The sequence below is a fragment of the Acomys russatus genome, chromosome 12, assembly GCF_903995435.1.
Source record: "Acomys russatus chromosome 12, mAcoRus1.1, whole genome shotgun sequence".
Lineage (NCBI taxonomy): Eukaryota > Metazoa > Chordata > Mammalia > Rodentia > Muridae > Acomys > Acomys russatus.
The window spans coordinates 3,549,780-3,562,597 of NC_067148.1; the positions used below are offsets into that span (position 1 = coordinate 3,549,780).

General features: G+C 45.2%; 1 protein-coding gene across 1 annotated transcript in view; it reads right to left on the reverse strand.

Annotated features, from left to right (window-relative positions):
• Stat1 (signal transducer and activator of transcription 1) overlaps positions 1-7,047 on the reverse strand; it is a 47,365-nt gene extending 40,318 nt beyond the window's left edge. The window contains 4 exon segments of the mRNA XM_051153802.1: positions 2,975-3,119; positions 3,557-3,687; positions 6,479-6,599; positions 6,882-7,047. Coding sequence (XP_051009759.1) covers positions 2,975-3,119; positions 3,557-3,684 — 273 coding nt within the window. The 5' untranslated portion in view covers positions 3,685-3,687; positions 6,479-6,599; positions 6,882-7,047.
• Between the last annotated feature and the right edge of the window lie 5,771 nt (positions 7,048-12,818).

The window sequence follows — 12,818 nt, forward strand, 5'->3', positions numbered from 1 at the left end:
AATGGAATGGAATATAAGGATCATAAAAACTCTGACAGCCGTGAAAGACTCCCAAATGCGCAGAACTACAAGTGAATTGAAAGTCAGGTACATGAGGAATCTGGAGTGGGTTCCTGGCAGCGCCACGCCATTCCACTCCACTGCAGGCCCGGTTCTGAGTGCACACCCATGGGTGCTGTGTCCAGCACCTGCCTCTGGACCGTGCAACACCACAGGATCTGAAATAGCTGGGCTCAGATCACAGAGTACACATATGATTAACTGCAGGGTTGGAGTCTACATGCAAAGCCTCCACTCTTATGGTAACATAGTGGCTTGCTTGTGGGAAACGGGGCATTTCATATTTTCCTACTGTCATTCCAAACCCTATTCTGCAGAGATCGTTGTTAGCTCAGAAGCCCTAAGACCAAGATCTCAGCACAAAAGAGATGTATTTGCCCCACAGGGCCAAAAGGCATGAAATACAAGACAAAGACAGGAGATAGAGGACCAGAGAGGAGAGGAGGGGAGCAGGGGGAGGGGCCAGGGGTATTTGCTTCAGAGATGGCAACAGAGGACTGCCTCTGCATAGAGAGGAGGCAGACATGGCACAGAGGAAAATGGCGGTTTATAACGGTAAAGGGGGAAACCCCGTATTAAGATAAGATGTTTAATTTTAATTTGGCATGTTAATTAGGTGAGCCAATGGGGGTTTTTTGATGGCTGGACTTCCAATACTTCGATAGCTGGACCTTGGTAGTTTGCCTCAGGTGGAAAAGTGGTCCAATAAGGGGTAGACCTTGGGGGCTGGCTTTAGGAATGTAATCTAACTGTTTCTAGCAAGGCAGAGGGAATGGGGGAGACGGACAAGGCCTGCCAGAGCCACATGCTCAAGTTCGTCACTAGTGTCCCTTCAGTATCAAATTAATAGATCTTTGAATTTGATCATATTAGCCGAGGACTCCACTAACTAGTCTGTAAGTTTGATCTCTTTAATAAATGGTAGAATTACAAAAATTATTTTAAAATACATTTCTTTTTATTTGTATCAATAAGTGCCTGATTTGTATAACTATTTTATATACCTATATGCCTGAAATTGTGAAAAACTTCTTGGGTAAAAAGAGACCATGAGCAGAAAGTCTGCAGAATCCTGATTTAATAAAAAAAAATTTTTTTATTTTCCTTGAGAAAGCTTACCTTTTGTCTACTAAATTTAACATAAGGTATTTGTTGTTGCTGTTTGGTTGAGTTTTTGTTTGTTTGTTTGTTTTATTTCTTTGAGATAGGGACTCTCTATGTAGTTCTAGCTGTCCTGGAACTAACAGAGCTCTACCTGCCTCTGCCTCCTAAATCCTGGGATTAAAGGTGTGTGCTGTCATGCCCTGAAACATCAAGTTTTGTTTTTGGTTTTGGTTTTTTTGAGACAGGGTTTCTCTGTGTAGCCTTGGCTGTCCTGGACTCACTTTGTAGACCAGGCTGGCCTTGAACTCACAACGATCCACCTGGCTCTGCCTCCCAAGTGCTGGGATTAATGGTGTGCGCCACCACGCCCAGCTGACATCAAGCATTTTTATAAGCAAAAAATTACTCCTTTCATAAATTAGGACCTAAATCACTTTAACTTGTAAAATTTGAGCAATTTAATTTATGTATACAGTGTTTGTCTGCCTGTACAACCGCACATCAGATCTCATTATAGATGGTTGTGAGTCACCATGTGGTTGCTGGGAATTGAACTCAGGACCTTTGAAAGAGTGGCCAATGCTCTTAACCTCTGAACCATCTCTCCAGCCCGAGAAAATTAATTTAAAAAGAAAGTATTTTCACACTTGGATCATGAGGGCTGAGGGATGCTATCAAGTGCACTCTGACCACGCCCACTCAGTCATACCCATACTTCTTCATAAACGCCCTGGTACCCACCCTCCTGTACATCTTGAAGATGAGTTATCTTCTGTTGGGATGCAGTGACGCAAGGCACACAGTGTAAGAGCTATTCGTGACAGTCCTCAACGAATCCCTTGACACGGAACTGAAGTGCAGCTATACTTTAAACCAGAACATTCTCAACGCTTCTGTTACAACGCCGTATTGTAAAGTCCTGGCAATCGTGTTCTTTATAACAAGTTACCGCCGAGCAGCATGACATAAGAGCAAAGTTTTATAAACTGCATCTGATTTTCCTTCTCATTGCTATAAACTCATAGATATGTTCAGAAAGAAAACAAAATAAAAGGCTTCCAGTTACCTAGGATAAAAGGTTCGGTTGTGTTGCACGAAGCCTTTCATATCTATTAAAACAAGAGAGTTCAGTGAGATGGAATAAACAGGGCAGGCAGGCTAAGGGTGCGCTGGGAGGACATTGAAGGTCATGAATTCTAGATCATTCTTTGGCTTTCCCTTCCAGTAGAAGACAAGTCCAACAGAAGCAAGGCAGGGTGAGTATAGTCCAAATCACTCATCCACTTATGGCTAAGCCCCGAATGATGCAAATCTTCCTGGAAGTTCTTCACCTGGACCCCCAAGGGCCTACGACCTAACTGACCATAGAATTGCTTGGAGATTAATGTGTTACTACAGCTCATTGCTCTGAAAATAAAGTCACCCCCACCCACCTTTTTGGTCTAAATATGAACAATTTTTAGCAAAACAAAGTTTTTACAAAGTCATATTTAAACCTGAAAACTCCTTTGTGTCTACAAAATGAATGAATATTGTATTTATGTATGCTTTAGAAAGCTTAGCCACGTAAAGAGTTTGGTTTTTTGTTTGTTTGTTTTTGGTTTTTGGTTTTTTGAGACATGGTCTCTCTGTGTAGCCTTGGCTGTCCTGGACTCGCTCTGTATACCAGGCTGGCCTCGAACTCACAGCGATAAAGGGTTTATTTGTATTGCCCATGAGTGTGCACTCAGTAGCATCTGCCAAGTAAAAACAAATGAAGGCTCTAAGGAAGCACAGAGACCCCTCAAGTGAAACCAAAGCCAGTCCGTACCTGCAGATTCCGCTTGCTTTTCCTTATGTTGTGTTGCAACAAAAAATTATTCTCCAAAGAAAAGCGGCTGTACTGATCATCCAGCTGAGAGAGGAGGTCGTGGAAACGGATGGTGGCAAATGAAACGTCATTGGCCGCATGCTCCCTAGGAGACCCAGGGTTCACATGTCATTCTGGAGATGACGTCAAACACATAAAAGAAACGCTGCTTTCTCTACTGAGATTATCGCAAGACAGCATTGGCAACTTGCATGGCATTTCCATCACACACAAGTGATGTGAAAACTTACAGAAAGCATCAGAGATTGTACAAGAAACCTATTCATTGTATTTTATCTCCGGAAAGAAAAAGAAGTTAACAGGGCTTGGGCTTCTTACAGCAAGTGCTTTCAGGATGTTTAAATTTGTTGCCACTAGCGAACAATATGTTTAAACATAGAATAGAAAGTACTTTATGACTAGCGAACTTGGTTTTACGGCTACTGGTGTGACTCGTTTTCTGTAAGCACAGTTCCACGTCACTTCATCAACAAACTCTCTGAAAACATGGACTCTGTTTGCTCACCAGGGTGCTTTGCTTACCAGTCCTGCTTTTCTAGCCACTGGGCCAGGTACTGTCTGATCTCCATGGGAAAGCTGTCGTCATACAGCTGGTGAACCTGCTCCAGGAACTTGGAGTCCAGCTGTTGGAGCTCGTACCACTGCGACATGCTCTGCAGAAAGGACACACGTGTGAACGGCCACCTCTAGCCCCAGGCAAAGCCTCCAGCCCCGTGGCTCTCAGCCTTCCTAGTGCTGTGGCCCTTTAATACAGTTCCTCCCGCTGCGGTGACCCTCAACCATAAAATTATTTTTGTTGCTACTTTATAACTGTAATTATGCTACTGTTACAAATCGTGATGTAAATACTTTTGAAGACAGAGGTTTGGCAAAGAGGTCACCACCCTCAGAACTGCTGCTCTATCCTGTGGGTCTCTGAAAAAATTGCCTGAATGACCTCTGTACCCAATATTTGCTTACTGAGTTTTGGAATCATGATTTTCTTCTGCAGAAACCATCCTCAGGACTCAAATGTCAGGGCAGCACACTCTGGCTATCTGCTTTCTGTGGTGAGCACCTCTGCCATGGGAACACTAGCTTTTCCTCAGTATGCTTTGTTTCAGAGTATTTACAACCCATGTCAGGTAACACCTTATGTATCCAGTAAATATTACCTTAAAATGAATTTATACTTTTTATCAAACAAGTAGAAAACGTAATTTGAATTAAGATAACTCACAGGCACTTCCAAAAACTCTTTCTACATATTACAGCACATTTAAAAGCTAGTGTTTTGGTGTGTGTGTGTGTGTGTGTGTGTGTGTGTGTGTGTGTGTGTGTACATGTATGCACATGTACTACACCACGTGAGTGGAGGTCAAAGGGTAACCTACAGGAGCTGATTCTCGTCTTCTCCACATAAGTCTTGAGAATAGCACTCAAGTCCTCTGGCTTGGCAGCAAGACCTTTACCCCATGGAGCCATCTCTCCTGTTTAAGTTGATACTTTATATTTACGATTCATTAGGGAAAGTGTTTTTTATTAAACATGTTTTAAAAGAAATAAATTTTCTTTTGTGTCTACAGCAAATGATAAATCTAGCACAAAGAACTCTTAAATCTCAGGGATTTTTGTTGTTGTTGTTGTGTTTTGGGGTTGGCTTGGTTTTGGTTTTTTGTTTTGTTTTGGGTATGTGCTGGCAGGCATGTGTAGAGGTCAAAGTTACTATCAGCTATCAGTCTCAGTCCTTTCTCTGGGCTATTTTTCTGAGACAGGAACGTTACCCATGCTGGCTAGGTGAGCTCACCAGCAAGCCCTGGCTCCTCCAGCCTGTGCTCCGCAGCGCCGACACCACAGATGTGTCCCTGCACCTGGCTTTGCTTTGTTTTAAATGTGAGTGTTGGTGATGCACACTTGGGTCCCCGTGCTTGTGCAGCAAGAACTACGTGCAGTGAGCCGTCCCCGCAAACCCCCAATAGCGGTGTTCAAAAATGAAAACAAAAGCCAGGCCTGGGCGGCCACACCTGAGGTCACAGCACGTGGGAAAGCTACGTCAAGGCGACCCTGAGTTCAAGGTCGGCCTGAACTGTACTGAGCACAAGCCTAGCCTACAAGGTTACACTGGCTCAGAAAGAGAAATGTTCAAACAACAAACGCCACTTGAAAGAATAAAGCAACACTTATCTGCTCAGATAACTATAAAGTCGGTTTTTATAACGGAACCGAAAGGTTGAGGATTATGGCAATCCGTGACAATCATACAAGAGTACATACACACCCATTCACACGTGGTAAAGTGACTCTAGTCCTGCCAGACCTCTAAGGAAGGGTGGCATATGGAAGTGTGTGGAGAGATGTGTGTGTGTGTGTGTGTGTGTGTGTAGTGTGTGTGTGTTTCAACACTTATGTGCAGGAATGAAGCCATGTCTCCTGCACAAATGTCCCTCCCAAAGGACAGCAAGGAAATGTGTAGAGTACAAAGCTAGCCACCAATTCATATACCATTAAGAAAGACTTGGGTCCACCACTCTGGCATGTCTGTGTAGTAATTTGATTTTTTTTTAATGTCTGGTTTATTTACTGTGTTGAAGCACACACCAATGGCTACCTCCTCCCTGTTAGAGGCATGCCTAAAAGCAAATGTGATGGACTATCAGGCCAGGCCACCCTGTAACCCTTTAGCCAAGGGCTCAGGCAGCTTACACCTGTCTCTCAGTGCAGGTGCTTGTGTGTACATACATAGCCCTGGATTCAAATCAGGGGCATCAACAGATTCATTTAACAAACCCAGAATCAAGTTCATAGTCTCCTTAAACCTAAGACTGGCAAGAGCACCCTCAATTACCTGGCTCAAACCGAGTCATGGGTTGACTCCTTCCACCTCTCGGTGCCTGCATCATCCTCTCCTCCCACTCCAGCCCTTGCCGCACAAGCTGAACCACGCCGCTCCCAACAATCGGTTCTTCCTAATGCTGCCTGTCACGACCACATCTAGCTCCCGTTGGTGTGTGCCTTGTTGCGTTTTGCAGGTCTATTAGAGCATCTTCATCAACCTTCCCAGTCCCCCAGGGCACTGTAAGCATCCTAGCCTCGGAGGGCATAAGGTTTGCTATTAGCATGCTCTGAATCCTAAATAGTGCCTGGTAAATGGTCTAAACGGTATGCGCTGAGCATGCCACAATTTGTTCAACTGAAACCTTGTATGTATCACTGGGACTGGGAAAGCAATCGGAAAACCTACAAGTTTAGAGCAACCAAGGACTCATCTCTGCCAGAGAAAAACAACTTTCGCCCATCTATGCACCTACCCCAGAACTCTTAGGTAGTGTTCAGGAATTATTTTTAAATGATAATTTTTCCATTAGTGGTTCTGCAGGAACTAAATATCATTTTAAAGTTCCAGGAAGACGGTATGGGCTGATACACACTGAGATTCCAAATGCATTCATGTCCACGAACACTTACTGGGCTGTCTCCGGGCACAGGCTGGGGAGTCAACACAAGCAACCACTACACCCAACAAGTTAGGAGCCAGTTGCACGCGCTTCTAGGCGGAGGCTCGGGGGAAGGATCAATGCTGATACTACTGCGAAAAGAAGAAACCGTTACAGTGAGGGGAAGGGGCCAGGAGGTGAGGCAAGCAAGGGTTAAGTGTGAGGATGCAATGTCTTCCGGGGAGAAATTTCTATTGCACAAGTCATTTTACCCTAGCAGTGTGAACAGCGGGGGGCAAGGGCGCCAAGCACCGCCATGATCTCGGCGGGTGGCCCGGCTTGAATTCTCTCTCCTGGATGACAGGTCACCCGCGGGCAGCAGACCCCAGGCTCGAGTGGGAGCGCCCCACTTCCACCCGCACCCGCACCCGCACCTGGCGCTCTCTCACTGCACGCAAGCGCAGTGAGATCTCCCTGCAGCTCTCCCTGCGCGGCTCAGCTGCGTCCGAAGGGGGTTTGAGGGGCGCGGTCCACGAAGTCTCCCGGACCCGTCCAGACTCGGCGCTGAAAACGAAAGTACCGGGCTGGAGAAAAGGCCGGCGGCCGCCCCGCCTCCTGCCGCCTCCGCCAATCAGCAGCAGCGTTTGCCGGCTGTTCCACGGCCTCCTCCCCCCGGAGCCGCCGTGGCCGCTGCCTGGCCTTCCTGTCCCGCTCGCCTCTTTCCGCTGCGCGGTGCAAACCGCAGGGTGGAGGGTCTATTTACATGTTTGGAGGAAAACGAAAGGGAAGCTAGGTACTTGCACAGGCTCAGTCTTGGAGAGCCTGCATTAGCTAGCCCCATCACTGAGAACTCAGAATTGAGGACTTAGCGATTAGCCTTCGTGTTACTTAAGCCAGAGGACACCAGCTTAATTTATGTTTAAAAACATTAAAAACAGGATACCTAACCTTAACTCAGCAGTTAAGAGAACTAGCTTTTTGCAGAGGACTGGGGTTGGATTTGCAGTGTCCGCATGATGGATCTGGCGCCCCCTGCTGGCCTCCACAGGCACCAAGCATGCCTGCAGTGTACACACGCACGTGCATGCAAAACAGTCACATGAAATAAAACGAAAACGTCTAGTTAAGAAGATTAAGAGAAACAAAACGTTAACACAACTGATAACTCCGTTACTGATGCTTTTGTCCTGCTTTGTCACCTTGATGACAGGACTTCTTTGCCCCTTTCTTCCTCTCTGGACTTCTCTAAGCCCCACCCCCACGACCCAAACCACCACGTAAAGCGACTGTGAGGGCCATATTTACCAACCTCTACCCGTCTACCAACCTCCCCCGTAGCTTCCGTGTTCTGGATCACTCCTAGATGTATACCGATGTGCAGCTTTCCTCCACGTTCCACACTTCCCGTCCTCAAAAGGCAAGACATGAGCTTTCTCCCTTTTCCTGTTCTTGGTCTAGAAACCATACGTGTCAAGTCATAGATGTTGTCCTTAACGTGCCTTCCCCCTTGTCCCTGCTCTCGGTTCTCAGGCCTCCATGGGCTTTTCTTTACTCTCTCTAGCTCTTCCACCGCAGGGTGGAGGGAGCTCTTCACTCCCACTTAATTCAGTCTCCATACACGCTTGTTTGGGTGATTTTTTAAAAAATCTAATTGCAAAGCTGATCACGTCATGTCAATCTAAACATGTCATGATTCCTTTCCTTTCTTGCTTAGACAATCAGATTTCTCAATATAGTCTATAAAGCCTTGTTCCCCTATCACTTTTCTCTAATCTCAATTTATGCTGCCTTTTTCACTGCTTGCCGTAGCACTTTTATTCTTTGAATAAGGCAAATTCATCCTCCAAACCCAACGTTTTCTCACCAGTAATGTTCTCATTGCAAAGTCCCCTGACCCAACATTTGTGATCTCAAATTCATTGACGGGTAACTAACTCATCTAAAAAGCTCAGATCAGCGAGGTGGTGATGATGTGCACCTGTGATCCCATCGTTTGGGAGGTAGAAGCAAGCTAATCTCTCTGAGTTTGAGGCCAGCCTCATCTACAGAGTGAGTTCCAGGACAGCACCCAGAGAAACTCTGTCTGGAAAATCAAACCAAACCAAACCAAACCAAACCAAACCAAACCAAACCAGAAAACAGTGACAACCACAAAAATATCAGATCAAATGTCCCTTCTCTATGTAGGCACCACTGAGGCCCAACTGGATCTTCTTGGAATGTACACCTAGCAAAGCAATTGGCTCCTTCAAGTAGATGGAATCTGAATCAAGTCTTGAATATCACAGCAACTTTGGGTAACAGAAGGATCTAAATAATTCCCCAGGGATATGCATATTTGCACATATATTATAGCCTTTATTCTTTCTCTGTGTGCATAGTCTATTTTGTTGTCACATGTGCACCCCCACAAAGCCGGCACAGAGCTTATTTCTGGTTGAGACTCTGCACAAATGTCCCTGCTTTTCTTTCTGTCTGGTCTCTTATTATCTAATTACCCAATTAGATTTGTCTATATTTTGCCCTCACCCTTCAAGGTTTTCATGGTTTTTTTTTTTGTTGTTGTTTTTGTTTTTTTAAGTGTCAAGTCTTATCATCTCTAAGAGTTAGAGTTGCTGGAAGGAAATTGGTTTTTTATGTTGTAGGCACTACCATGTAAGACAATGGCTGCTAAACTGGTCAGTGGGAAGCCACGAGGTCTCAGCCCTACTCAAAAAACTATGGGCAGCTGAGGAGAGCTGGGAGCAGGAGAGGTCTTCTCCTGGGGAAGAGCACACCAATGGGTTGTCCAGTGCCCTAAAAGTCAGCCCTGAAAACATAGCTACAAGTAGCATTATGCAAACTGAAGAGATTATACTCAAGTTAGTGAACAAATGTGACCAGAATCTCAAGGAGAGCAGAGAGAGCTTGGAGAGAAGAGAAGAGAGAGAGAGAGGGAGGGAGGAATGGAGGAGGGAGGGAGAAAGGGAGGTAGGGAGGGAGAGAGAGAGAGAAGGAGGGAGGGAGGGAGAGAAAAAGAGAGAGGAGAGATGTTGTAATTATATTCTCAAATTTAAAAAATAAAACAGGAAAGCAAAACAATCAAGCAAAAAGTAACCACTCCAACAACAAAACAGAAACCTAGGGAAAAAAAAAAAAGAAAGAAAAGTCTAACTACGTACTATCTTACAGCATTCAACGTGGGGAGCTGGACCCCTGTAACAATAATACAAAATATGCAGAAGATATAAAACATCAATTCCTTACCTGGTTAGTCATTAATCTCAAATCCATCTTTTCTTGCTAACTTGCCATGGGTCTCCTGAGAGTAAAGCATTTTTCTATGTGCTCTGACTCAGGCTTGGCATGCCTGGTGTCTGGAACTTGCCTTGTTCTTCGGCATCAGTTTGCTCCTGTTTGCTTCTCCCCTGCACCAGGAAATGGCACACCTCAGGTGCAGCTGTGCCTATAGCCTGATCCAGGAAAAGAGAGGCCGGTGGAACCCTGTGGAGCCTACCACCTGGAGAGTGGTAGCTTGTTAGCTACCTTGTTAGCTTTCCCTGTGTATCTCTGAGATTCCCTCACCCTCTGGGACAGCTGCTTTATAGATGACAACACGGTCATCCTACATAGTCTTTACAGGTCAGAATGCTGCTGGACATTTTGCCAGTGGGGTAAATTTAACACTATAAACACAAGGACTTGCATTGGATTTGAAAGGAAAGGTCAAGACATGACAGGAGCCCCTTTAATCGCTGGAAATCAACCAGATGCACCAGAAAAGAGGAAAGTTATGCTTTACTGTGCCTGAACTGGTACAGGGACAAAAGTCAGCCATGACGGTATGAAACCTGGGAACCACATTGTGCAGGGAATGATGGAGGCACTCGGATGACTCAAACGCATCATGTTAGAGGAGAAAACTGCCTAGAAAGCACCCTAAATCTCTCACTTAGAGAACAGTTGTTTTCCTTGGGGGACAGACCAAGATCATTCCTACTCCTTATTCACCCCTTCTTGTATTCAACAATCACCCACTTATGTTGGTTATGCCTATCTTATTACACAAAGTATTTATTGCAACAAAACAAATATATACAGTAACTAGAAATAGAAACGTACAGATGGTAATGCAACCAGGCAAGGCAAATGCCTAGATACCATTGGATACTAGCACTTACCCAATTTGGCCTAAGCAGGAAGAGTCATCTGGTCCATTGCTTTCAGCAGTGCCAGGGGCTCTGCTTTCTGTGCCTCTCTGGAATGTGGCTGTGCACTTCCTTAGCAGATGGAGGGAACACTTCCCTCCACCCCCGAATCTGGGCTGACTTGTGACTTGCTTTGAAGAGTATTGACAACAGATAAGACACCGTGTCCATTGGAGACTAGCAGTACATTGTCTCAGAGTCCTGTTGCATTTGGACAAGTCAAGGCTAGCCTTTTGAGGAACGCAGGATGGCCACATGGGCCGCCGCTGCTGTTGGGTCAGTGCTATTCTCCAGGATTAGGCCCTAGACTTGGTAGAAAACTCGGGCAAGAGCTGACGGGCCTGACCCCGGTGAGCAGAACCCTGTTCCCACCATTGCTAGTCTCTCCAGAAGTGTTAAATGGCTGCTTTGCCACACCGAGTTTGAGGGGAGCGGGGGTGAGTTGCATTTCTTGGACATGTGATATATACCAGATCAATAATACAGATCTTATGTGTGTGTGTGTGGGGGGGGGGGGACAGCATCCAAGAACTGAATTCTAAAATGAAAACTCTCAAGTGGAACAGACCTGTTTCCCATCCCCACAGCCTTCCCCTGCAGCATCTCCTCAAGTAATACCTCATCCTGTGTGTGCTTAAGACAACCTCGTCAAAAAAACCTCACAGCCTTGTTCTGTTCAGACGCCTCTTGCTTCTCAGCTGACATGTTCTAACTTGGCTATACCTTCTTGTCAATAGAATGGCTACAATCAAAACGTCCATCCATTGCAATCTCTGAAAATGCCCATCAATGCTTCTCCGCCCCTCCTTACCAACTGTAAGCCTTGCTGGTGTGCAGTCCCAAGCATGCCACCTCAGTGGGTGTATATGCCCTTTCTGTTTATCTGGAACATGGCAAAACACAATGGAAATACACTGTTGTTGTTTTTTAAATTATTTTAATCCTCTGGTTTTGGATTTTTTTTTATAATCCCTTATCTTGGTGTGTTTCCTTCTCAGCTAACAGCAACTCTCTAAGACCCCTGTTCTTGCAATGCATTAAAATACAAGGTACATGTCATGTGTCCAGCTCACTGTGTGCACAGGATAGTTTTCTTCCCAATGCACTTCTTGGAAATGTGACGCCAAACTAGAGAGAGAAACCCACAGAGAACAATGCAGCTTCTTGGTGTTTGGCCATGGAGTGACAAACTACATTATTTCCATTAACCGCAACTAGTACACACACAAAATGCTATTAAAGATTATAATGTTGAGGATGGAGAGATAGCTCAGTGGTTAAGAGCACATTCTGCTTTTAGGGAGGCCTGGGTTGAGTACCCAGTCCCCATATTGGGCAACTCATCTACTTTTGTAGCCCTAGCTGCCCTGCCAGAGGACCCCATACCCTCTGCTCTCTGAGGGCACCTGCGAGTACATGCTGCACATAAACTGGTACAGGAACACATATATTCACACAAAAAACATCAATACATTCTTAAAGATTGTAGTGTAGAGAATTTAATCCGATTGTTAAAACTTTTACAACAGTCTTGGTCTTACAGGAAATCTATCATAAGGAAATGAAAAGAGTATATGTGAAAGGTTTGTGCTGGAGGGTACTGTTACCAAAGCGCCACTTGTTATTAGTGAAAAGTCTTCTAGCTGACAAACTAAAGTGCAATTCAAATGACAGAATATCAAAGTTTTGCTGACAAAGACTATTTACATTGGAAAACATCCAATTAACAACTAAATTAGAAAAGGACAAAAGGCAGTCTTTACTGTAAGAATCCTGTAAGTGTTAAATAAAACCCAGTGAATCAGGAGTTTTGTTGCGCGCTTGTAAATCCCAGCCCTCAGGGAGGCCATCCTGGTCTACAAAGCGAGTCTAGGACAGCCAAGGCTACACAGAGAAACTTTGTCTCGAAAATTCAAAAATAAAAAATAAAAAGAAGGACACCAGTGAAAATATTCTAAAGTGTTAATAGCAAGATGGTGGATCGCGTGCACATACATTTTTAAATGTCCATATGTCCTTGACGAACAGCACCTGGGCGGGCCGCGCCTTAGACCCCGGTGTGCTGCATGGACTATGCTCGCCGCTAGGGGCGCTGAGGAGCTGGGTCTGCGAGGTGCGGAGGGAGGGAGCCGGCTGCTGGGAAGAGCCGAATGCGGAATGAGCCACGTGCTTTCGGGGAAACCA